This window comes from Panthera uncia, chromosome A2, assembly GCF_023721935.1.
Source record: "Panthera uncia isolate 11264 chromosome A2, Puncia_PCG_1.0, whole genome shotgun sequence".
NCBI classification, from domain to species: domain Eukaryota; kingdom Metazoa; phylum Chordata; class Mammalia; order Carnivora; family Felidae; genus Panthera; species Panthera uncia.
Genome location: NC_064816.1, coordinates 161,646,177 through 161,671,911, shown reverse-complemented (window position 1 = coordinate 161,671,911; position 25,735 = coordinate 161,646,177). Strand labels below are relative to the sequence as shown.

Below are 25,735 nucleotides of genomic sequence, written 5' to 3'. Positions count from 1 at the left end.
GCATCCAAGACTTGATCTTGGCTCAGGTCATGATCTCACGGTTCGTTGAGTTTGAGCCCTGAGTCGGGTTCTGTGCTGACAGTGTGGAGCCTGCTTGGGATTCTCTCCCTCTGCCCCTCCCCTGCTCACACAACCTCTTTCTCAAAGTAAATAAACTGTTAAGAAAAGAATTAAATCACATTTCACTGGGGAAAAGGACAGAATAGCCATTCATATGGCTAAATAAAAACAAAAATGGCAAAATAAAAATCAGACTCCATACCTCACTCAAAAGTTCTAGATAAATATTTTAAACATTTTTAGAAGGTAAATATATATGGACAGAAATATCTAAACTAAGAGACGGAAACAACCCAGCAGCAAAAAGTTGACAGAATCAACTAGGTAAAAACTTGTTACTGAACAACTCATCCCAAACAGATGTCTCATATTTTATAGGCCGTGTTTTGACTGGAAATAAAAAACACAACAGACTTAGAAATGAGCAAAAATGAAGAATGTTATATAGGCTAAACTCAGCAGTAATTTCAAAAACTCCCATTTGTGAACAAAAAGGCTATAAATCAATATTCTGGGGGTACATGGGTGGATCAGTCCATTGGCTGAGTGTCTGAGTCTTGATTTCAGCTCAAGTCATGATCCCAGGGTCGTGGGATCGAGCCCCATGTCAGGCTCTGTGCTAAGCGTGGAGCTTGCTCAGGACTCTCCTCTCTCCCTCTGTCCCTCCCCCAGGCTCGCTCTCTAAAATAAAAAAAAACAAAAACTGAACCGCGGTGAAGAAAAAAGATTAAAACTAGGTATTTAATAGGAAAATACTAGAAGCTATGGCTTCCAGAAGGACTAACACGAACAGGCCAGCACCCGAAAGCCGCAGGTGTAAAGAACAGACCCAAGGAGGGAGAAAGAACGCTCCCCACACGCTGACCGAAACCTCAAGAGCCTCAACAGCATGGACACGGTCCCTGAAAAGAGAACTTAACTCACAAGGAGAAAATACAAACCAGCACGCACAGCAGAAAAGTTCAAAGATTCAGTGACTGGAAACACACCCAGGCCAGAAGGCTCTCCAGGCAAGTCCCCTCTCCTCTCGCGGACAGAGCGCACGCACGGCTTCCGGGTGAGACGGGAGCCGGGCCGGGGCCCCCTCTCCCCTCGGGAGCCCTGGAAACTTCCGTCAGAGGGCCCAGCATCGCCACCGAGCTTTCTTCTTCGACAGAAAGAAAAGGCAGCAGCCAAGCACATAATCCTACAAATAAAATATTTAAACCAGGCCTACTGGGGACAAGGAGGGAAGTGCCCACGGTCGATATTAACAATTAGGTTAAGAAAAAATGGGGGCGGGAAGCAGAGAGGAGAAATCTAGCCGGGCTTTCTAGCTATAAAAGTAGATACCTTTCTAAGCCAAGAGCACAGTGAGGTGACTGGATTAAAGGCAACATAAAAACTTACTTTCTCACTTGCTTATACACAACAGCCAGTCAGGAAAGGGCATCAGACAGAGGCGGGTACCTGGAGTCGCCGTGCCCTTCATTTCCAAGTGTCAGAACACCCAAGATAGGCTTGAAAGCGAGCTGCCCTTTGAGGCAGCCACTCCCACTGGCACAGTGTGATCCTGGCCTGAGACGAGAGAACAAGAAAGAAAGAAGTCCAGTAACACAGTGACAGCAGCATAGAAGACAGGGACCAGCGGGAGGGGGGATGTGGGAGAAAGTCAGACCATTTCACAAACGCACCATGTGAATTAAAGAGAAATATACACGTGGAAGTGAAGAAAATGAGAAAATATTTCGTCGTACAAGATGGGGGGGATTGAACCAAAAGCCAAAAGAGAGACACCTTTCTGGAGAAGAAATCAAGACCGCCCACGGCAAGCGTAACGGACGGACAACTCGGACAACTGCAAAGACCACCTTCAACAGAGCAGGCAAAGGCCCAAGAAACCACAACATGACAGGAACCCAGGGAGTCCCAGCATTCCAGGGATGTGTGGCCAAGGTAACACAAAGATGGCCCACCTAACTGACCAAGGAAACGTAAAATTTAAACACCAGGGGTGCCTGGGTGGCTCAGATCAAGGGTCCACTGTCGACCTCGGCTCAGGTCTTCATCTCAGAACCCACGATGGGCTCCGGGCTGGGCATGGGGCCTGCTTTAAAAAAAAAAAAAACAAAAAAACAAAAAAAACCACCCAGCCAGGATTTTCACAGTTATGCGAGGAATCCGTTGTTGATGGGAAAGCGTTCTCTGTGGGAAGCGATGACCGTCAACTCTCATACGTACATTTCCAACCATTCGACTTCCAGGAACCAAATTTGACAGACCTCCTCCCACAAGCACAGACTGCAGTTTGCAAGAACTCCACGCCGTGTGGGAAGAAAATACAGCCACGCCCCCCGCCTCCCCGCCAGGCTGCACGGGACAAGGAGGCCGAGGCTGCCACGGGTGCCGGAGGCGGGCCCACGCCACGCGGGGCGGCCGGGTCCGCACAGCAGCCACGCCAGAACCCGCTGGGAGCCCCATCTCCGCCCGACAGGCACAGTCCACACCTTTCCTCGGGCCTTCTGAACGGCCCTCGAACACTTCAGACCACAGCTCGCCGGACTCTGCCCAGGCCGGGCGAGGGACGGTCAGGGAGACTCTGGGCACACGGAGGCCACGGCTCACTCTGTTCCGGCTCCAGACCGGATGTCATCAGAGCCTTGGCCTCACAGCAGAGCCCTGGCGAGCCCCCAGTCTCAGGTAAGAGGCTGTCTGCTCAGGCCCAGGCTTGATCAGCAACAACGTCCCCGACTTCAGGGGTGGGCGGAGGGGCCAGGCAGCCCCCCGGCCACCTCGAGGCCGACCAGGGTCAGCTCGGCAAGCGGGCGGCCGGAGAAGGAGAAAACAATTGAACGTCTCTGGTCTGGGAGTCCGACTTTCCTACCTCTTTATTAGCGGAAGCAGAGTGCACGTGACAGGACATTGTGTATTCGCGGTATTTCTGACGGATCCGCCCATCAACACTGGGAAATACTGGCGCTTAATACCCTCTGCAAGGGAAATTTGTGTCCAGATGGTAGGCTGGACAGCATCGGAAGAACTGCTTAGGGAAGAAACACAGCTACGTGACATGGTGCGCACGTTAAGAGATGTGCACGTACTGATACTCAATCGTGAACTCTGCTGTGGAAGTGACAAAACTAGAGAAAATGCCTGAGAAACAAGCCTCGCACGGGCTCCGGGCTCCACGACACCGCTGTTGACAGCGTGCCCGTCTGGGGATGGAGGGACGGTGCCACGAGCTGCCCTTGTGCTCAGGCTCCCACTCCCACAGGCAGGTCCGGCTGCCTCCGGAAGAGACTGGAACGTGAGCCCCCGCCCCGCTGCGGTACCAGCTAGGGCGAGCAGTCCCGGAGGGGAGAGGAAGGGCGAGGCGTGGGCCAGAGGCCCACGGCAGGTGGTCAGCAAGTACAGGGGTCTCCCCAAGGCAGGAGAAAGGAGCCACTGCCGTGCTTCCGCAATATCGTCTGCAGCCCCAGGCCCTGGGGCAGGCCCGCTTACTAAGGGCCTGTTTTCTGTGAGTGTCGGGGGCCATGCAAGGAAGGACTTTCAGTACGAGGACGCAGTCTCCCGAGCTGCCAGCACAAGGGGAGGGAGGGCTGGAGAGAGGGACATGACAGCGAGACGCTCCTTCCTGGGACACATCAATCCCGTGTGAGATAAACTGGTTTATTAGACCACGAGACTGACCATTTACTGCTCAGTGATCCAAACAGGAAAGAAATGTCCTCAACCAAGATGCACCCTTAAGCCCTCCCATACCAGGCCTGGTCAGGACTTGGCACGGAGGAGCAGGGCACAGTGACCTCCCAGGGGAACAAGGAGAAATGAACAGGGTGGGCTGGCAGCCGCGGGGCTCACTCCTCGAGCACCAGCTCGGGGAGTAGTGCCCCCACCAAGTGGGCCCCCGTTCTCGGGGCACGTGGACTCCAGAATAGATCCCCTGTTTCCTGAATGCCCAGACAGCAGGAAAAGGACCAACGATTGGCTCCCCAATAAACGGCTCACGCAGCCGGGTGGTCGGAAGGCAACGGCCACAAACGCAAGAAGAAAGCGTCTGCTGCCCTGGAGTGAACCGCCAGTGACAGGCCCGTGGCACCTCCCCCTGCGTCTCCCTAACCAGCGACACTGCCCAAGTCCCAGCTAGTTCTGGTCTCTGGAAATCGGCGGTCACTGGGATTTCCCCATTTCTCACTGACAGGAGTGAGAGCCGTCACCACTTTCCCTACCTTGACCTTCTGAGATGTCAAGATCAAACAGCTAATTTAGACAAGAGAAAAGCATCTGGCCTGAACCACGGTCTACGCCTACTTAATGGAGCTCACAGAAGTGCAAGGAGCAGCATTTTCACAGCTGAAAAAGATCGGAAAGTGGCCCAAGTGACCAGATCGGGAAAAGTACCCACAACCAAAGTGGAAACATTGTGCCGACATTAAGAACACAGGAGATGGCGACAGAGGACGAAGTTAAGCCAATGCTTCTCGGAGGACTTGCATCGTTAAACTACCTGATGCACGAGTACCAAGCCCCTCAGAGACACCTTAGATGGTCACAGAACCTCGTATCCGTGTAATTTTTTAAAAGGTCATTGGGTCACAATAGCAAGCGTTCAAACGGCGAGTAGCCTGCAGCTGCTTCGGATTCTGGGTCTCCCTCTCTCTCTGCCCCTCCCCCACCACTCGCGCTCTCGGACTCCTAAGAAGAAAAATTGTTTTTAAATACACACGTACTGGGGCGCCTGGGTGGCGCAGTCGGTTAAGCGTCCGACTTCAGCCAGGTCACGATCTCGCGGTCCGTGAGTTCGAGCCCCGCGTCGGGCTCTGGGCTGATGGCTCGGAGCCTGGAGCCTGTTTCCGATTCTGTGTCTCCCTCTCTCTCTGCCCCTCCCCCGTTCATGCTCTGTCTCTCTCTGTCCCAAAGATAAATAAAAAACGTTGAAAAAAAAAAAAAATTAAAATAAATAAATAAATAAATAAATACACACGTACATACATACAAACCGCTCGGCAACAAGGAAGCTCCTCCGGTTAACTGACCCGTACAACACACACTCTCACCAACAGCACAAGTGCAGAACAAAGGTGATGTCCTCAAATGCCAACTTGAGAGTGGACACTTGACCACTTGACCGGGATGCCCTCCGCCAAGAAACCTCAGCAGAAAGACTCTGGCAGTCAGACCCCTTCCACGTGTGCCATTCGAGGAGGAGAAACGGTTCACGGCGGGAAGCGCATTCGGCAGCACCCACCGCCCTACCGGCTTCAAGAGCGTTAGGACCACAGTTCTATCCTAGCGCAGCGCCTCCCCGAAGCGCCACCTCGTGCTGGTCGACCCAGGACCCGCCGTCAGCACCCGGTGTCCTCGGGGGACCGCCGACCTGCTCTATCAAGAGGTTCACCCCGCCCACCGTCACTGACGACCGTTTAGTTCCAGGTATTCACCACCGTTCCCCAGAACAGAGAAACCGTCTATCCCCACAGCATAAACGCAAGCAGGCTTCCCAGCGTCAGAACTGCAGCTCGTGAAAGCGCATCCGGCAAAGCCCTTTCCGGTGACCTCCCTCCACGCCGCTCTTCTCCAGAGGCACGGAGGCCTCAGGACAACACACGTCGGCATCTTTCACGGTTTTCCCTCGGTTCAACGGTCTTCTCATACTCGCAATGAATTCTGCAGTGCTTTGCTTTTTTAAACGGTCTCTATGAGATTTTCTAAAATATCCCTTGTTCTCAGTAAAGACACACTTGATTTTGTAAAGTTCCCGACGCCTTCCAACTGGGCCTGCACAGAGGCCAACGTGTCTGTCAGGGAGTAAGCACCTTCGGTCCTCCTCTCCTTCAGGCAGGACCCGGCTGCTCATCCAAAACAAAGCCGAGTGGGGTCATTCAGATGCAACCCGAGTCTAGTTTGACATTCCTGTGGCTGGAATTCTAGTTCTTAACGGTGACTGTGACACATTTTACACCTTGAGAAACAAAAAAAGGCCTTTATTTTTGCCCGCATCTCTGTCACTGCAAGACTCTGCCGTACATATCACATCTTTAAGTGAGCTCGCGTCAAACGTACCCTAGAAAACTAGAACCTACTAGGAATGAAGAGCTGCGTAGCTGTTTCTTTCTTCTCTGTAAAAACTGTTACCACACGGGAAGTGTCAATACGCTGCTGATCGTTCTAGAACGTAAACAGGAGACTCTTCGTACACTCTCCAAATATGCCGAGGGAAAGGAACACACGGAACGAAGATCAGCACCCACCTTCACGAACAGAAGGAAACGGTAACGAAGCGGCCCCGCGAGCCCAGGCACAAAATCATACGCAGACACAAGAAGACTGTAGCCCCACTCAGGAAAGAATGCACCAAACACATTCGCATTTATTATTTTTTTTAAGCAAATGACAAAGACCCAGTTACCAGCTTTACTTTTTTAAACCTAAGCTTAACATTACATATTTAAACAATTGTCAAAACTTACTAAGTTGCCAGCATTCATGCACTAGAAAAACATCCTCAATTTATATTAAACGAGAAATGTATTACCATTAATGCATTAATATCTCTCACTACTAAATACTGAAAAAGACTGAAATTATTTTTTTTGTGGAAGATTCATCCTGGCAATGTTAACTTCACAGCAGGCTGACTCTACTTGGCTCACGTTTCAAACACGATGGAAAAGCAGGTCCGTGCTGGTGTTAGTGTACGAAAGGGTCACGGCCACCTTGGATCACGTTTAATAAGAAAGCAAAGTGCATACAGAGATTTACAACAATTTTAAAGACAAAAAAAAAAGAAAGGCAAAAACAAAACCAAAAAACAAAACGAAACAAAAACCCAATGGTCCTATTATGTGGTCCCAACAATAAACTCAAGAGTCTATGACAAATAGGGCTCCGATGAGCTGTGTATAAATACTTTAGATTAGGTACAGTTATACTGAGAGTCGAGTTCGTGTGAAATCTTCAAAAACAATGTTTCTGTTACTCCTCACCGGCGCCCGATATGGTTCGTTATGGTTGTTACAGTTACGTGTCTGTTACTTTCTGTTACGCGGCGCGAGCGTCGGGTGTTACTTGTTATCCAAGCGCAGCAGCTGCTCCTTACCATTTATCGTTAAGGACTTTAACTGGCCGTTCTCTTCAACTTCTACTCTTTCCTCGCCATTCTCGACAATTCTGAAAGAGAAAACGCACTCAGAACCTGTTTTTAATGTAAACGCATGTGAACGTATCTGTGTATTTTGAAAACACATCGTGCCTGCTGACATACGTGAAATCGCTCACACGGAGGGTTAAAAACACAGCAGCGGAAGGCAACCTACTGACGACAGTCCCTCCCGAAGACAGAAGACACGTTTACGCTGAGGTAAAAGTTGTCTCAGGTACACATGGCCGAACGCTGAACACACGCACAGACACTAGCCATCAAAATGGCAAATGTCGCCAACAAAACTCACTACGCGTGAAATGTGACGTCATCACACGTGTCAAGTGTGCCTCTAAGTGAGCATTATTTCTGACACGTATTATTCAGCAGAGGTTTAAAAGCAAAAGCTCTGATTTGGACATTAAAAGATCCCAATGGTGCCAAATTTAACAGACACCCTGTATGTCAAGCTACCGGGGGAGGTGGGCAACAGGAAATGTGGCACCCGTGAAACGTCACACCGACTTCTTTGGAAGAGAGACGAACGCCATACCTCTTTGTAGTGATTTTTCTGCCGTTCACCATTTTTGTAGAAGTGGATATAGATTTGAAGCTGCCCATCCCGCTGCCACCAAACGCCGTGGACGAGAAGGAAGTAAGGCCCCCGTGACCTGCCGACCCGAAGGAAGTAAATCCTGCCGGAAAACAGCATGTTCAGTACGGGTTTAATGCAGGTCTGAGGAACCCATCGGACGAGGTGAGCACACCTAAGCAGGGCGGCCGCAGAGCCGGGGGGCACACGGTGCTCCTCCAGACCCCGGGGCGTGGGGCAGAGCCCTGCTCCCCTTCTGGAGTCCTACGCTTCCTCCTCTCCCTCTCCTTTACACGGCGCTCTGCGGGCGCACGGGCATCTCCCCCCCCCCCCCCCCCCCCGGTCAGAGGCCCCCAGCTGAGCACCACGCAGTGCGCGGGGGACCGGGACGGCGGTGTGCATGGTCGTGCTGCAGGGACGGTGCGGCTTCCCCAGCGGGGGTGCCCCCCCCCCGACCTCCTCACCTTCTTGCGATGCGACCATGGGAGAGGAGACTGAGTTATCAAAAAGCTCAAGTAATTTTAGAAAGAACACTGCAAGTAGTTACGTGACAAAGCACGGACCCACACGTTTCGAGGACAACGTCCTCGATCATGGCCGTCACACCGCAGCTGAAAACCCCCGCCTTCCACAAGTCACACTCACGCGAACCCACGTCTCCTACTGAGACTGGTCTGCTGGTCTCTGGGGCTTACCACCTGTCCCACTTGGGAATGTCCCCATTAGACCGAACGCCCACACTCCCTAAACACAGCTCTGCACAAGGCTCCTGAGGGAAGGTCTCCGTCCACACGGGCCCCTCACCACACATTAGACACAGTTCCTTAAATGAAGGCCTATTCGATGATATTTTACACCAGCTTTGTTTGACTCTCCCTTAAACTTGAGCAAATGAACCTTCAGCATACTGCACGCCTGTACCGGCAGGGTCTGCTGGAGAGAGGCTGTCGACAGAAGCCCTCTGCATCCGTGTCCAAGAGAGCCAACGACCTCCCTGTTACCAGCACGGGCCTTGAAGGGAGGAACGTTTTGAGCTGCTTTGCAGGGAGCCTTCATAACAAGCACTGCCAACTCTAACCACGTAGCATTTGGAAGAAACATCAGAGAATCAAACACACAAGCGCCCCTCTGGTAAGAGGGCTATATGACCTTCAAAATACATAAATAAATAAAAGACCCTAATTTTTCAGGTAAACGTGTAATTGTTATCATGCCATGTGCACATTACTCAGATTGATGGGCTGCCTTTATTTGTTGTTAAGATTTCATTTTTCTAAGTAATCTCTACACCCAACACGGGGCTCGAACTCACAACCACGGAGATCAAGAATCTCACGCTCCTCTGACTGAGCCGGCCAGGCGCCCCTGATGCGCTGCCTTAAAATGGCCCCTCGGCCACTGTGTGTGGCAGAGCAATCCCACAACTGCAGCCCCTAGTGGATCCCCCTGAGCCATGGTCACTTGCAGACTTGGGGGGGGGGGGGGGGGGGGGGCTGTGTTAACACCCCCCCCCCCCCACCTTCTGATCCCATCAACCCGGACTCTTCTACGATCATCCCTATTGTTTTTACAGCTGCCAAGGAGGTTACACAAAAAAAGGATCAGGCAGTTTGTCTTAGTGGGTTTTTTCAGTTATTTACTCAAATCAAGTAACTCGTTTTAACCAGGAGTTTCCTTAAATGTTGACCTTTAGAGGCGCCTGGGTGGCTCAGCGGGGTAAGTGTCGGACTCTTGATCTCGGCTCAGGTCATGATCTCACAGTTCTTAGGTTCGAGCCCCACATCGGGTTCTGCACTGACAGTGTAGAGCCTGCTTGGGATTCTTTCTCCCTCTCACTCTGCTCTTTCCTCTCTCAAAATAAACAAACATGAAAAAAATTAAATAAGTAGACATTGATCTGTAACAAGAAGATCAGAAGTGGGTTTTCAGGGGCACCTGGGAGGCTCAGTCAGTTGAGCGACCATCTTCAGCTCAAGTCATGATCTCGTTGAGTTTGAGCCAGCCTGCCTTGGCTCCTCTGTCCTCTCTCTCTCTCTGCCCCTCCCCCACTCACACCTGCTCTCTCAAACCTAAATACTAAACAAAAAAAAAACACAACGGCATTGACTGAAAGGGTTTATCAGCATTAATGTCTGTTCAGATCTCAGAAATTAGATCTAAAACTTAATACCTGTATCCAAGGAAGAAAACCCTCCTCCAAATGACGGAAATCCACTGAAGGCAGAGAAAAACGACCCTGTGCCTTGGTTCCTGCTTCCACGGGGGCCTCTTCGACTCCCAAAAAAGTCCTCAAATGGGTCTTCTAAAAACAAACATAGTCACGTTTTATTTTTCCATGGGAGAGCTGCAATGAGGGGAAACGGTTTAATGCCTTAGAACACATTCTCGCCTCAGGAAGAAAAATCTCCACGAGAAGTTTTAACACAGCTCATCTGCAGAGCAACCAAAGTTCATCTAATAAACCAGCAGTTTTACGGACTCATTTAATTCAACTAAAGCTAGAATCCATTAGGAAATAACTAACTAGACTGCTGACGCAATCCCCGTATGTACAAATACAAAATTCGGGACCACTGATGTGTGCTTCAAACTCCGACAGGGAGAGGTTTTAACAGCCTCTGAGCGAGAGCCGCGAGGCTCTGTCCCCGCTGCCGCCACCTGCAAGGGAAAGACGGTTCCGCACGCAGGGAGCTGCACTCCACACAGCCTGGGCTGCCTTCCCCAACGTAATCCAGAGACAGAAACAAAAATCGATTATTCTCACATTTACATAACACAGAGAGACTGTTATACCAAGTGAGGCAAAACGTAACAGCTCCTGATTCTGGGCCACAGTGTTTAAGAATTCCATTTACTTTTCTGTAAGCCTGAAGTCTCAAAAAAATTTAAGAAAGGATTAGTCAAAGTCAAACTTGAATAATGCACTTTACGGGAAAATTACTAATACAATAGAAAACGTACTGCTCTTAAAGATACCAAAATGCTCCTGAAAATAAGAACAGTCCATTTATTTTTGGTTCAGTCAATGAGCACTTACCGAAAACATAGGAATACAAACTTTCCTCTCTCTCTGTCTCTCCCCTGCTTTGCGCTCTCTCTCAAAAGTAAATAAATAAACGTTAAGGAAAAAAAAGAAAAAAATGCATTCCGGAGAAAAAGAAAAGTAACGCATTACAACCCCACAACTACAGAATCCGTACGGTGTAGGCGGCGCCTGGGTGGCTTAGTTGGTCCAACTTCGGCTCAGGTCACGATCTCGCGGTTCAAGAGTTCAAGCCCCACATCGGGCTCTGTCTGGGCTGACAGCTCAGAGCCTAGAGCCTGCTTGGGATTCTGTGTCTCCCTCTCTCTCTGCCCCTCCCCCACTGGTTCTCTTTCTCTCCCTCTCCCCCTCTCTGCCCCTCCCACTTGCACGTTGTATCTCTCTCAAAAATAAACATGAAAAATTTTTCAAAAACAAAGAATCAGGATGGCATTTTTTTTTTTTTTTTTTTTTTTTTTTACAACCGGGCAAGAGTGACCAGAGCAGGGAGATTCATACACTGGAAGGGAAAGGACAGTCAATATGACAAGTCGACACACAATGAGCACTGGCCCCAAGCACAGATGGGGATCCACAATCCAACTCAAGTTCACAAACAAACGTGACCCGAGGGACGCAGCACGCCAAGGTCAACTCTGTCCACGGTCTGAAAAGATGGGACGCAGGGCCGTGAGTGATCGTGAAGGGCTCGGCACGGCCGGCAGCTTGAAGCCAGCTCGGAACAGGGGCAAGGAGACGGCACACGCACAGACTCGGCCTCGAGACCGGAGTTGCTCGGCGCGAATCAGCTGGCCTGCTTTATCTAATGCTGCATGTATTAAGATGGGCCAGAAGGAAACATCTGGAGAAACTGGTTACCGGTGCCTTCCTGAAAGATCTAGAAAGGAGGTGCCAGAGGAAGAAGGAGAGCCCGTGTGCATCCCCGTGCAGAGACACGGTAACAGATCCCAAGTGCTTGTTGTTGGCAGGCCCCCCGGAACTGTCCTGTCAGAACTTCGCTCCCACGCTGCACGGCCAACGCTACCCTCTGCAAAGTTAAGTTTAAGGAAATCCCTTAAAACCTACTCTACAAACGGGGCTGGGCATACAGTCAGCCCATCAGAAGCACAAATGGAAGTGAATCACGAACTCTGTCTAAAACTAGTAACGTACTGTGAACTTCTCAGGAGGTTCATCCTATCAATAAAACCCAAGCGACCGATTTCCGGGTCCCTCCTTCCCTTAACCCCACGACCTACACACCCACGGTGCCAGATCTCCTGTCAGAGGTCCCTGGGGTCAACCCCCACACGGAGAAACAGAAACCTCACGAATGCAATTTCAACTCACGGTGCGGAAATTCTCACTCTCCCCTAAGAAGTAACCGCTAAGAACGGTTTTCACCTGAGCCGCGTGAGGCTCTGACGCCCCCAGACGACGCTCTGAGCAAGTTGGCCTCCCCGACACGCCAAGCCCGCACCTGCCCCGAGCCCCCCGCTGCCTAAAGCCCAGCTCGGCTGCGGCCTCCTGAGGTTCTCCGGGCAGCCAGCTGCGGCGAGGCTCCACCGCCACCGAGGACGTGCGTGGGCTCCGGGCTCGCGCTCTGAGCGAAAAGAAGCCCTGGATTAGAAAATCCTATTCCTCAGAAGCTACTTCAAAAGCTGGCTTACAAGTGTGAGCCAGGCCGGCGGCTCTTCAGTTTCCTTTTTCTTGCGTTTTTAGAAACTCTTATCGTGCTCAGCCTAAATGCGTTTCTTTAATTCGGGTCGTCGTTCTAGTCACTGAACTGTTAACATGGTTTCAAATATTAAACTTAACGAAAGTTTCACCCTCAAAACGAAAAGCCTCAGTTACGACCGTCGTGGTGACACCAGAAAACACACGCTTCCGGGTGTTGTCTTAACATCATGCTTACGTTGTTAAAAGCTGCCACTGTGAGGCTGGACAGACCTTTACGAAGACTCCTCACCACTGGCTGTGACCAGTCTGTACGTTTTCAAAAAGTGGTGAAGGAGTCTGTATCGCGACCTTTTGAAATCTTTGGCCCCCAAACTCAACACGCTGTTTTAAAACTGTTCAAACCAGTGACTCCGCTTCGGGGAAATCACTCCCCTCGAGTATGGAAATACCCCACTGCACGAAGAGAACTCAAAGCACCGATGACACGCTGAAAGTTGAAAACAACCAAATTTTCCCCAGGTGGAAGAAGCAAACAGCATTTTAGACGCACATTTAAGTGACCATCAAGTTCAGGCTTCAGGAAAAGGTACAGCAAGTAACAAGTCACAACTTAAACACGTGAAATGTCAACGGTGGGTTTTCAATCGTCTCGGTGGTGAGACCAATGTGGACTGCCTCCCCCTTTGGCCGCACCGATACTTCCCAAATTCATTCCTCCCTTGAGATTAAAAGGGACGAACGTTACATTCACGTTCCGGGAACACACCGCGACTCGGAAACTTAACACAAGGAAACTTCTGCCCGTGGGCACACGGGCCCCAGCAGCCCCCAGGCTGAGGACGCGCGGGGGAGGGACGCCGCCCCCGGGCCACGCACACGGGGTCCGAGCAGAACTTGGGAGGCCCGCACCACCCAGCTGCTGGCGGCCGACCGCCGACGGGAAGCCTTACCGGCCCCACGGTGGGCTGGACTCACGTGCTGCCTCTGCTGTCCGGGTTCCCTTCTGCCTTCCCTCCGTCGAGCAAGCGAGAAGGCACCCGACGTGGCGAGTCCCAAAGAGGAAATACATTTTCACCACCGCCATTTATCAAAACCATTTATCAAAACACCTCTACCCGAGTGGACCTGGTAGTTCCAAGCCGTGCCGGGGCCGGCGGACTCCCGGAGCCCAGCTCCGAACGCACGCCGACTGTCGGGACCTCCTTACCGTGTCCCGGAGGCCCGAGCCCGCATCTTCTTACACGAGCCAACATCCCCCCCTTCCTGGCCTCTCTTACGCACCCTCGCCAGGCTGGGGAAGACGCCCGCTCCCGTCCCCGTGTTTGAGGATCCCATCGCCCTGGCCGGGGGCGGCTCGTCTTCAGGGACGCTCGGGAGAGCCAGGATGCCGTCGGGCAGAGTCACGACCGTGCTGCGATCTCTATTTGGAGATTAGGGGCCGTGACTTACTAAGACGAGCACGGGCATCGAGGGGACGGAGGGCGGGCTTGTGGGGTTAACTTGACGTGTGGCGTGAAGGGGCCACAGGGGGCTCAGGAGTTCGGTCGAGCGGTATTCCGGCTGCGTCTCTATGGGTGCTTCTGGATTAAGACTAACGTTTAGATCGGTAGACCGAGCAAAGGTACTGGCCTCCCCCGTGTGTAGAGGTCTCAATCCGTCTGTGGAAGGGCTTGAGGGAACCAAGAGCCCCCCTCCCCCAGGCAGGAGAATCCCCCGGCCGGAGGGGGGTTCAACCGAACGCTGGCTCTTGCAGCCTGCCGGCCTCTGGATTCTGGCTCAGACGGCAGCCGTGCAAACCCTGAACTCGCCAGTCTCCGTAATCAAGTGAGCCAACTCCTTACGCTACAAGTCCGTCCCTCAGAGACGGACCAACAGTCAGAAACAAATACATCAACAGAGACCCGACCGGCTCTCACGCAGGTTTTCAGACAACGCAACTTGTATTTCTGATCATTCTACAGCTACCTTCAGGCAGGTGAGACCTAAATACCACGTGAGGCGGGTGCAGGTCCGAGGTGTGACCTACCCCCGCCACGCCAGGACTCTAGGCGCCGGGGGCCCCGGATGTGCATCAAACACCCCTTCTCAACCTCACAAGACCTCACCAGTGCCTCAGAAATACAAAACCAAATCCACGAAGAGGTCAGCGGTATTAGCAAGATACCAGTCAACGACAAAGTCACGAGGTCAAACTTAGGACAAGAAGTACACTTAAGTGAACTTAAGCTTTGTGGGAAAATTTAGCACCAAATACATATAAGCAAACGTTCACACGCATGAACACATAACAAACGTTTACACGCATGCACACGTGAACACATAACAAATGTCTGTGTGCTGGTGTACAGAAAAAGGTTTACACGCACACATACAACACGTGACAAATGCAAGCACGCACACAGGAACCCGCAGCCAGTGCTGACACGCACGCACACAGGAACGCTTACGTGTGTTCGTTCTTAAACACATGACGCCTGCTTCCACGTGTAAGCGCAGGAAAAATACCTGTGCGCATGCACAAACACATAAACACTGAGGAAATGTTCACACGCATGGATACGGAGAAAAAGCCTTAAGGAAACAAGTGTGACAGAGATTTAAGGCCATCCACTTTTCTTAAGTTTTACCAAGATTCAGTATCTGATAGATAACCACAAAACCTATCTGGAGAGACAAATCAAATAAATCCTTTAACGCCATGAACACCAGCACAGGAACAAACAACTAAGAACACCATGATTAACACCGCTCTTTTTTTTTTTTTTTTTTTTAATTTTATTTTTGAGACAGAGAGAGACAGAGCATGAACAGAGGAGGGTCAGAGAGGGAGGGAGACCACAGAATCCAAAACAGGCTCCAGGCTCCGAGCTGTGAGCACAGAGCCCGACCCCACGAACCGCATGATCGTGACCTGAGCCGAAGCCGGACGCTTAAGCGACTGAGCCACCAGGGCGCCCCCACGCCGCTCTTGCCCCGCCATCCTGAAGCGAGTGCTTCCAGCAGCACAAAACCCAAGCAAGAAGAGGCCTGCTCTACTAACGACTTAAGGTACCAGCCGCTCCTTTCCACGCGGCCTCACACTATGGATTCCCCAGGCACACAGAAAAACGGGGAGGGGGGGGTGGGGAGCAAAACAAAACCTAAAAAAGATAATGGGCATTTCAAACAAGGAAAACCATCTACTCGGGGCGCCTGGGTGGCACAGCTGGTCAAGCATCCGACTCTTGACCTCAGCTCAGGTCACGATCTCAGTCTGAGTTCGAGCCCTTCATCGGGCTCTGCGCTCATGGCGTGGAGCCTGCTGGGGATTCTGACTCTCCTTCTCTCTGCCCCTCCCCTGCATGTGCAAGCTCACGCACGCTCTCCCCCTCCCCCCACCTCAAAATAAAGAGATGACCTTAAATTTTTTTTCTTTTTTAAAGAAAAATCTATCTGCTCTAGAGGCGCCTGGGTGGCTCAGTCAGTTAAGCATCTGGCGCTTAATTTTGACTCAGGTCATGATCACACAATTCATGGGGTTCAAGCCCCAAGTCGGGCTCTGGGTTCACAGCACAGAGCCTGCTTGGGATTCTGTCTCCTTCTCTCTCTACCCCTCCCCTGCTTGCTCCCCCTGAAAAATAAACAAAATTTAAAAAAGAAAACAAAAACATCTACTCTAAACTATAGTTGCATCCTAAGTCCAAGTGAGCCAGAAAGGGATTTGTAAGAGGTCACCCAGCCAATCCCAACAACACGAGCTAAAATTAAAACACTCCTTTACTACAACTCAAAAACCTGTAAACGTCGTTTTTTTACAGATTCTGAAGTACAAAGCAACACATTTCTAAGGAATCTGAAACCAAGTGAAATGGGGACAAACGGACACCCAAGCCACGACGCCGCGCTGCACGGGGCCCTCGGGAGAACGGGTGCGGGGCGCCTCCCCGCTGCTTGCTCAGCACCCGGAGGGGCGGCCTGGCACTGAACAGGTGGCACGTATTCACCAGACGCATGGACGCCATACTTTTCAACTTTCCACGTAATTATTCTGTTACGGAATAGAATTTCTAGTTACATCCCAGGTGTGGCTGGAGCACTGTATTTTCTTTTTAAATTTTTTTTTTTCAACGTTTTTTATTTATTTTTGGGACAGAGAGAGACAGAGCATGAACGGGGGAGGGGCAGAGAGAGAGGGAGACACAGAATCGGAAACAGGCTCCAGGCTCCGAGCCATCAGCCCAGAGCCCGACGCGGGGCTCGAACTCACGGACTGCGAGATCGTGACCTGGCCGAAGTCGGACGCTTAACCAACTGCGCCACCCAGGCGCCCCTGGAGCACTGTATTTTCTAAGAGTTGCAAGGATCTACCCAAGTCAGGGATCCAAACTACACATCCTGGACCGAAATCCTCTCATTTTAGACCCCAATACAGAGGCTTGGTGCTCCGTGAGAATACTCCTTGCTTTAGAAGGGAGGGACGAGAAGGACAGCAGCATGTCTGGTCCTGCAGGTGTCCTTTCTGTCCCCCTCCTACAGGAATGACGCTCTTCTGCTGTCTTACTCCCTCCGACGGCCATGCCCGTCCCACCTCCCTACACACGTGAGGAAGCGGACGACGGACCTCTGCCCTCTGCCCGGACCTGCGGCCCCAGAGCGTCTTTCTCCAGCTTGCCAGGAAGAAGTGGTTCCCTTGACCACAGAACCCAACATTCCACACGGAACACACGATAAGCAAAACCTCCAAGGACTCTGGAAACTGACCCGAGCGAGGCCCAGAAACTAAATCAAAAGCTTAAGAACCAACTCGAGTGCAGGCGCTGGCTTCCCTTGGAAAATGACGCCGCACACAGAGGACCTGGCTGACCACGCGATTCAAACCCGGCGTGCAGAATCTCATTACAGGCCTCCACGCCCGCTGTGGGGTGGCCGGCGCCGCTGTGCTCCTGACCCAGGAAACAGGTCCCAGAATGACCTTTTCCAGAAGCCATTTCCTCCTCCCTCCTAGGGGGCATGGGTGAGGGAGGGGAGGGAGTCAGCGCATCAGCCGTCTTGAAACCACTAAGTGCGCACCAAAGAAAGGAGACGCCGAGGACGGCTAGCCCGGCGCCCACCCCCTCACTTGCCGGCAGAGTTTTACATCGCTCAACTACTTCCGAATGCCAGCTCCACAGCCCAAGAGCGAGAGTTGTCCGCTGCGCACAGAACGACAGCCGACAGCTCGCGTTCCATTCTCCAGGAAAACCTGCCCAAAGCACTCTCCCTCCCCACCAAGAGATGCGAGGAGGGGCCAAGGGGCAGCAACACTCCTGGATCCCCTCGCTCACGCAGGACCATGGGCTGGTTGGGGTTTGGAAAAGGCCTCTCGGTATCGCTGAAAACTGGTCTAACACGCGACGCACTTACGTGGATTTTTAAGTCTCGTTCCCTGTATTCCTTCCCCGTCGTGCGTGCCCAGGGACGCCAAGTGTGAAATCCCATCCCACGTGAACACGGAAGCACCGGCTCCTCTCCCGCCTGTGCACCTGAGTTCTGCTCTCTCCTAGCACGTCTCACTGCAAACTTCCCCTTCTTTCCCCTTCCAAGATTTTCTGCTTCTGCACCCACAGACAACTCTTCTTTAGGGAAGATTATGCCACAGGTTGGACTGTGGCCCCCCAAACGATGTGGGATCCCTAAGCCCCAGGCCCCGTGAGCGAGCGAGACCTTATTCACAAACAGGGTCTCTGCCGACGAGGCACTTAGGATGAGCTCATCAAGGTCGGTCCAGATCCAGTGTCGCTAGTGTCCCCATGAGGGGAAATCTGGACGGAAACACACCCACAGAGGGGGCGGGATGTGAAGACACAGGGGAAGACACCTACGTGCGAGGACCATCTGAGGCCACCAGAAGCCGCACGGAGGCCTGGAAGGCGGGCTCCCTCCCGGGACTGGCCTCAACTTCGGCCTCCGGGACCCAGGGCGTCAGTTCCTGTCTTCACCCCCCAGGCCTATGGAGTCACTCTGGCCCTCCCAGGGCCCAGTGGGCCGGAATGCTGGCTTCCGACTCTGAGAGACAGGATGCCTGGGAGAGCCACGCTACGGCTCCCGGGGCCCCACCTCGTCTGGTTTCCCTCACTACTCCCGGGGGGCCGCCGCTCCCCGACCGAGGACCAGCTCAGGCACCAGTAATGCGGACACATTTTATTGCAGACACACGTCCTGTGAGCCCAGCCCCGCGAGCGAGCGCGGCCCCCGCTCACTGCTGCACAGGCAGTGCCTCCGGCTCTGGCCCTTCGTCCTCGCTCAGCAGCTCCTCACTCTCCTCGCTGAGCTCCTCCACGTCCCACGGACTCGCCTCATCCTCACTGGAGGCGGACTCGAGCTCCTCGCTCGGGAGCTCGCCCCAGCCCCAGCTACGGCCCTCACTGGGCTCGTCGTCGCTACAGACGTCAAGCTCCTCGCTACAGATCACATCCGACACCTCGCTGTCCTCTTCACTCGGGGCGTCTTCCGCCGAGTCCTCAAACCCGGGCTCCAGCTCCTCGCTCGCCACCTCCTCGAGCCCTGGGGAGCAAGACGAGGGCTCACGATGCTCAGTCCGGACCCGGTCCGGGACCGTCGGCTGTCGCCCTCCCCGGGGCAAGTGAGTCCGCTCCCCTCCGCGACGCCCTCGCCCTCCCCGGGGCGAGCCCACCCCTCCCCTCCACGAGCCCACACCCCCCGAGCCGACGGGCTGTCTCCTCCTTCCACCGCTACACCCGTTTTTTCTTTCACGAGGCTTAAGAGATCGGCGCCATCGTGAAGGAAAAGGCCCTCTGGAAGTGGTTTTAGGTGGCTTTGGCTTTCCAACGTAAGAAAACGAGCCCATAAAATGTCGAGTGATACCCGGACGTTTCCTCCAAACCCACTCGGGCCAGGGCTCTGAGGACTAAATGACACCAACAGCGTTTACCTGTCCGCCTCAGAATGCCGAGTAGTGGTGTTCGGCAATAATAGACAACCACCAGCTCCCCCTCACTCAAATTCAGGCCATCCCTTCCAATTTACATTCGGACAGAGCTCAGCACTCGGGGAAGGATGTGAACACATTCAGCTGCCCGCGAAGGTACGGCTAGTCGGGGTGAGGGCGCTCCTGTGGGGGGCGGCTGCTGTCACGGGGACTTCATCAGCCAGGCCCAGGCCCCAGCCCTCTGCCATAACGTGACGACCGTCACTGGCCGGTCCGTCGGCACAGGACTGCTTGCAGTCTGTCCGATACCCTTCACACCTCACACTTTTCCATGGGTCTCTGGTTCTTTGAGCTCGTCCCCTTTCATTTAGGGAGCCTGTCAGACATGGAATTTGATGCACTGATACTCGCGTGAGACACACACGTCTGATTCTGAGCTACTCTTCTCAGAAGGCAGAACAGGAGAGGAAAAAGAACCGGGTGAAAAATCAGGACTAAAAAATCACGTGCTACGACCAACGGACGTCACGACAGCCCCGGGTGAGTGGGATGGGGCCGCCGCTTAACATCAACTGAACCACTGCTACGGCAGAAACCCCCAGCCCTGCATTCGGATCTAGGCTACACGTACCGCCAGCAGGCTGTACCGTTACTTCGTACATGTAGTAGCCGTGGAGAAGTTTCTGTTCCTGTGTGCAAATCCTTAGCGCCTGAAAATGGAAGTCACCTAGAACACCTATGAGAACAGATTGAAGAAGCATCACTGACACGCGAATCGTGGAAAATGTACAGGAAATGCCTACCATTAAATTTGAACGTCTTGGTGTCTAAAACAGAGGGCCCAAGAGTCTAGAATCACAGTAAGACTAGTTATCTCTTAAACAGGACTGAGTCCAAAAGAAGAAATTCCCACCAAAATGTGCTTTGTGTCCACAATCTCAGTGAAAATACACATGCACATAAAACTTTCTATACATACACGTATCTCACAATTTAGAAGGTGTGAACATCGGGTATAAACAACTTACAGCCGGTGGGAAGGCAAGCTGGTGCAGCCACTCTGGAAAACAGTAGGGAGGTTCCTCAAAAAACTAAAAATAGAACTTCCCTACGACCCAGCAATGGCACTACTAGGCGTTTATCCACGGGATACAGGTGGTGTTTCGAAGGGACACATGCACCCCCATGTTTATAGCAGCACTACTGACAACAGCCAAAGGATGGAAAGAGCCCAAATGTCCGTCGACGGATGAATAGGTAAAGATGTGGTTTATACATACAATGAAATATTACTTGGCAATGAGAAAGAATGAAACCTTGCCAACTGCAATAACATGGATGGAACTGGAGGATATTATACTGAGCGAAATTAGTCAGAGAAAGACAAACATCATATGACTTCACTCATATGAGGACTTTAAGACACAGAACAGATGAACATAAGGGAAGCAAAAATAATATCAAAAGAGGACAATACATAAGAGACTCTTAAATATGGAGAACAAACAGGGTTGCTGGAGGGGTTGTGGGAGGGGGATGGACTAAACGGGCAAGGGGCATTAAGGAATCTACTCCTGAAATCACTGTTGCACTATGTGCTAATTTGGACAGAAATTAAAAAGATAAATAAAAAAAAATTAAACACACACACACACACAAACCAACTTACAGTGGGTAAAAGCTATATGTTACTTCCTCATTTACATCTCATTATCCTCACTACACCTTCTTTGCTCTAGAAAGAACTGCCCGATGAAAATCACTTTGAATGAGGAAGCCTGGCCTGTCAGACTATTTTCCTAATGAAAACAAAATCTGGCTCCAATTCAATCCCTAAGGGACCCTTCCGCCAAAACAACTCCTGGAAGGTATCACGCATGTAGCAGATGCCTGGCCTCCGGCTCGGAGAGGTCAGCCTGCGCTGCTGCCCCCGCTGCCGATGTGCAGTGGGGCCGAAACCCTCGATGGCAGGCAGGAGATCCTCACTCGGCCACCAGAAGAGTCACGCCATCCAAACACGGGATTTCACCCAACACAACCCGGCACCCCCCAAAACAACACGCGAAGTTCACTAAAGGCTGTAACGAGACACAAAGGTAATCTTATCGCAGGAAAGATCATTGAACCCTCGGTGTTTTTCTTACAGTGACATTTCCTAAATACATGAAGGCCAATTAACAGACACTACAGATAAGGTTAGATCTCGTCCATTAATAAGGAGACTTCCTGATAATTCGCTTACCTTTCCGGGAGCAATGTCAAAGCAAGTCTTCAAAAAGACCACAATCACCTTTTCACCCCCAACTTGGGACACCCACTGCTTAGCCTTCGTCACGACATGTGTGGATGAAAGAGGGAATATGTGCTGAGGTGTATCATCCTACCCACCTCCCTCCGTAAGCTACAGTCTTCAAATCGGGCCACACCCCAGTAAAAAACAAGGCAACTCTCTGTGAATCCCCATCGGAAATAAACTGAAGGGCCGCACCGTTTAAAAGGCCAGATACCCACCAGGTACGGCAGGAAATTAATTACTCTTCTCTGGGCCTATGATGGGCAAGGGTCCACTGCTTCTCCCCCGTTATCTGCAGACAGAACCGGTCTTGTTGTGTCCCTCCTGAGGGTCGCAGCTGGTGTTGGGACTCTCCAACAGGCTCCAGGCAACAAAGGGCAGAAACACGGGCTACGTGTCCCCCACCGTAAGCCGAGACAGAAATGGGCGCGGCCGCACCGGGGGAGCTCTGGCCACCCAAGTTCCCCAGCACCCAGGGCAGCTCCGACGGCGCCCGCTCCCCACCCCGCCCGCATCTGAGCCACATGCGAACAGCCGGCATCGGACTCAGCGCGTCTAGGTGCAGGTGAAGGGAAAATCCATCCTGCAATGCAACAGCAGCTGGGACAGCATGGTCTCCCGTGGCCAAAACTGCCCCCGGCGGGAGATCTGCAGGGCATCGCCCTAGAGATGTCCTTCTTATTTACAAACCGTGAACTGAACAGTCACGATGCGCCACACACAATCAGAGAAACAAACAGGTGGAGAGATCCAAGGTCTTCTGAACATCTGCTACGATGCCCAGCGTCTCCATCCAGAACTCAGGGCAAATTCACACAGAAGCAAGTGCTCAACAGCAAAGAGCGCCACCCGCCAAGACCGCAGCACCTACATCCTGGCCACCGTCTGAACGAGGGAAAAAGGAAGTTAATTAGGACTATCCGGATCGAAGAAAAGGAGCACGTTAAAACCTTTATTACTTTCGTGTGCAAGGTACTCATTCAAGATCACCTTCCGGAGAGGAGGGAAGGGGTTCGGGAACCCCCTCCGCTGCTTCAACGCAGGCGAGCAACACGTGTGGAAACGGGAAAGGTGAGTCCGCCTCAGTCACAGACACACCCACCAAACAGCGAACTTACCGAAGAAGTCGAATGAAAACGGGTCCCTTCCACCGAAAAATTCCCTGAAGACGTCATCTGGGTTACGGAATGTGAAGCCAAAATCAAACGGATGGTCAAAGTGAACTCCACCTACGATGGTACAGCACGGCATTTAGTTGGTACATTCCTGCGTTTAGTAGGCCAACAGTTCTGTCTACAGAGGATTCTACACCACGACCCGAAGAAAAAACGGCAAAGGCTCCTACACCTAGGGCTCTGCTTCGCAGCCAGAGCCGTGCCTGAACAGAGACCACCTGGGGCTGGCGGGGACAAGCCAGGGGAGGCTTCCCACCCCTCACGGTCATGGTCACGGCAGCAGGGGTGCTAGCACTTTCCCACCATGTCTGCAACCGCCATCCGTACGTAGGAAACGTGGCTTCATCTTCTGTGCGGACGGACCATCGTGTAAACCACGCACAGAAGCACACTCGTTCACGCTCCTCAAGTGGGACGTGTGCTTGGTGGGCAGTGCTATTCTCGAAGAGGCCACCGACCGTGGTGCTGACGGCGGGCAGGTCCCTGCTAGGACCTCTCATCACACACACGCCCCCGAGTGAGGCCCACCCACCACAGGCAGTCAGGTCTGCCAGTACAATCAGCTTGGTCAGGTAAGAGTTTTTAAGGTCTTCTGACAAAATATCAGGTACTGATCCGGGAGTAAGAACTCACAAAATACTCTAGTAGGTTATACGGATTCCGGATCTACAGAAAGTACCACGATCGGCATACACTTTGTAGCCGAACGCAAGGGTTTCCAGGCAGCCCATCTCCACAAGTCAGCCCACTTTCCAGGCCACATCTGTGTTTCCGGAAACACAGCCTGTCCAAGAAAACGGACAAACCCGACCCCTTGTCTAGACCCTTCGTTGCCAGATGGCCTCCTCCGCTCACTGAAAAGCCAAGACAAAAATCAACATTTACATACCTCCACCTCCGCCATTTAATCCTTCTTTGCCGTATTTGTCATAGATGTCTCGTTTTTTAGCTACAGATTAGAAAGGAGAGTCAGGAAAGACCAAGTTCTTTTCCCTCAAAGTTCAAATAAAGCCTTTACAAAGTTGAACATCAAGGAACCAATGAGTTTTCAAGGTTTTGCAATTAGTTTTAAGGAGTTAGGCCTCCATTACTTTAAATAAAAAGGGAAAGAGGGGGGGTGCCTGGGTGGCTCAGCCGGTTAAGCGGCCAACTTCGGCTCAGGTCATGATCTCGCGGTCTGTGAGTTCGAGCCCCGCGTCGGGCTCTGTGCTGACAGCTCAGAGCCTGGAGCCTGCTTCAGATTCTGTGTCTCCCTCTTCCTGACCCTCCCCCGTTCATGCTTTGTCTCTCTCTGTCTCAAAAATAAATAAACGTTAAAAAAAAAAAAAAATTAAAAAAAAAAAAGGGAAAGAGGGAAAATCTAAGTACATCTCCCTAAAAGCCCCCAAAAATTAAATAGTAAAAATTAAGTAGTAATCACTTTTTAAGTTTAAAAAGTGGTATTTTTTCCACGCTACTGTGCACAGTGTGTGTTCATGCGTACATGAAAGTCACACTAAAGGGGGCAAAACAGAAGAGACTCACAAATATGGAGAACAAACAGAGGGTTGCTGGAGGGGGTCGGGGGGAGGGGCTAAATGGGTCAGAGGCACTAAGGAATCTACTCCTGAAATCATTGTTGCACTGTATGCTAACTAACTTGGATGTAAATTTTAGAAGATAAAAAATAAAATAAATTTTTCAAAACCACACCACAAGTTCTGCAACTATTCCAACTCTACCAGTGCACATTCTCCCGAAAAACTAGGACAGGGCCTTGGTGGGGCAGCAAATAGAGGTACTGGAGCCAGAGAAAGAGCCGACCCGAATTCATGTCCTTGAAAGGACAACAGCCCAAGCCTGAGAGTGTTCTACTGTCTTGTCCTCTCACCATTTACCTTCTAGAATAAACAACTACACTGCAGCCCTGTTTAAACAGGTCACTTCCTTTTGATACACCAGGTTTTCCGCCCAAACCATCACGTTCTACCAAACCGTGTGGTAAAATAACAGGAGTTATGGGGGCGCCTGGGTGGCTCAGTCGGTTAAGCATCCGACTTCAGCTCAGGTCATAATCTCCTGGTTTGTGAGTTCAAGCCTCCCGTCGGGTGAGCTGGAGCCCCGCTCCAGGTTCCAGTCTCTCTCAGTCTCTCTCTCTGCCCCTCACTCACTTGTGTGCGCATTCTCTCTCCCTCTCAAATAAATAAAACTGGAAAGAAAAAAAACAGGTTATGGGGAAAACGGGTGTACAAGCAAACCACTTAAAGCCAGTTGATGGTAACCAAGTTCTAAGAAGAATGGGATCCAGGGGCATCTGGGTGGCTTAGTTGAGCGTCCAACTCTTGAATTTGGCTCAGGTTGTAATCCCAGGGTCGTGGGATCAAGCCTCTCTATCCCTGTCTGAGATTTTCTCTCTGCGCCCCTGCCCTGCTCATGCAGGCGCCCAATTCTCTCTCAAAATAAACAAATAAAAATAAACATGGGGGGGGGGGGGGGGGGGAGAACGGGAACTTTCTGTGCAAAGGTAACTTCTGGGCTTGGGATAAAACACCGGGCACTTCCTTTACAATAGAAGAGGTACTGACAGATACAAGGCTGACTTCCTCAACACTCCACCACTCTAGCCCTGGGGCGGGGAAGGCGCGGGCCGAGCTCTGAAGTCTAACTCAGCTGGGCGCGCAGTTCCTGGCTTCCTGACACCAAGAAGTCCTTCCAAGCAGTAAAACCCAGCACACGAGCCCACTGGCCAGGTATGTGTAAGCAGGACAACGGAGATGAGCGGTCACGGCGCTACCGACGGAGAGTGGTCACAGCCACCGCCATGCAATGACCCAGACGGATTCCTGTGCCCCAATCTGTCCTGTCAGTCCTCAGACCAGGGTGTCGGTACTGTTTAAAATAGCCACC

General features: G+C 51.9%; 1 protein-coding gene across 8 annotated transcripts in view; it reads right to left on the bottom strand.

Moving 5' to 3' along the window:
• The window catches only part of DNAJB6 (DnaJ heat shock protein family (Hsp40) member B6), a 69,555-nt gene that overhangs the window by 16,554 nt on the left and 27,266 nt on the right, over nucleotides 1-25,735 (bottom strand). For 6 of the 8 annotated variants that reach the window (XM_049642189.1, XM_049642183.1, XM_049642185.1 and 3 more), the window contains exons 4-8: nucleotides 23,739-23,798; nucleotides 22,793-22,903; nucleotides 9,943-10,074; nucleotides 7,734-7,875; nucleotides 7,139-7,209 (exon numbers count right to left, since the gene is read on the bottom strand). In XM_049642189.1, the coding sequence (XP_049498146.1) occupies nucleotides 7,139-7,209; nucleotides 7,734-7,875; nucleotides 9,943-10,074; nucleotides 22,793-22,903; nucleotides 23,739-23,798 (516 nt within the window). The remainder of the gene's footprint in view (nucleotides 1-7,138; nucleotides 7,210-7,733; nucleotides 7,876-9,942; nucleotides 10,075-22,792; nucleotides 22,904-23,738; nucleotides 23,799-25,735) is intronic. The other 2 variants (XM_049642188.1, XM_049642190.1) reach the window with 2 other exon arrangements.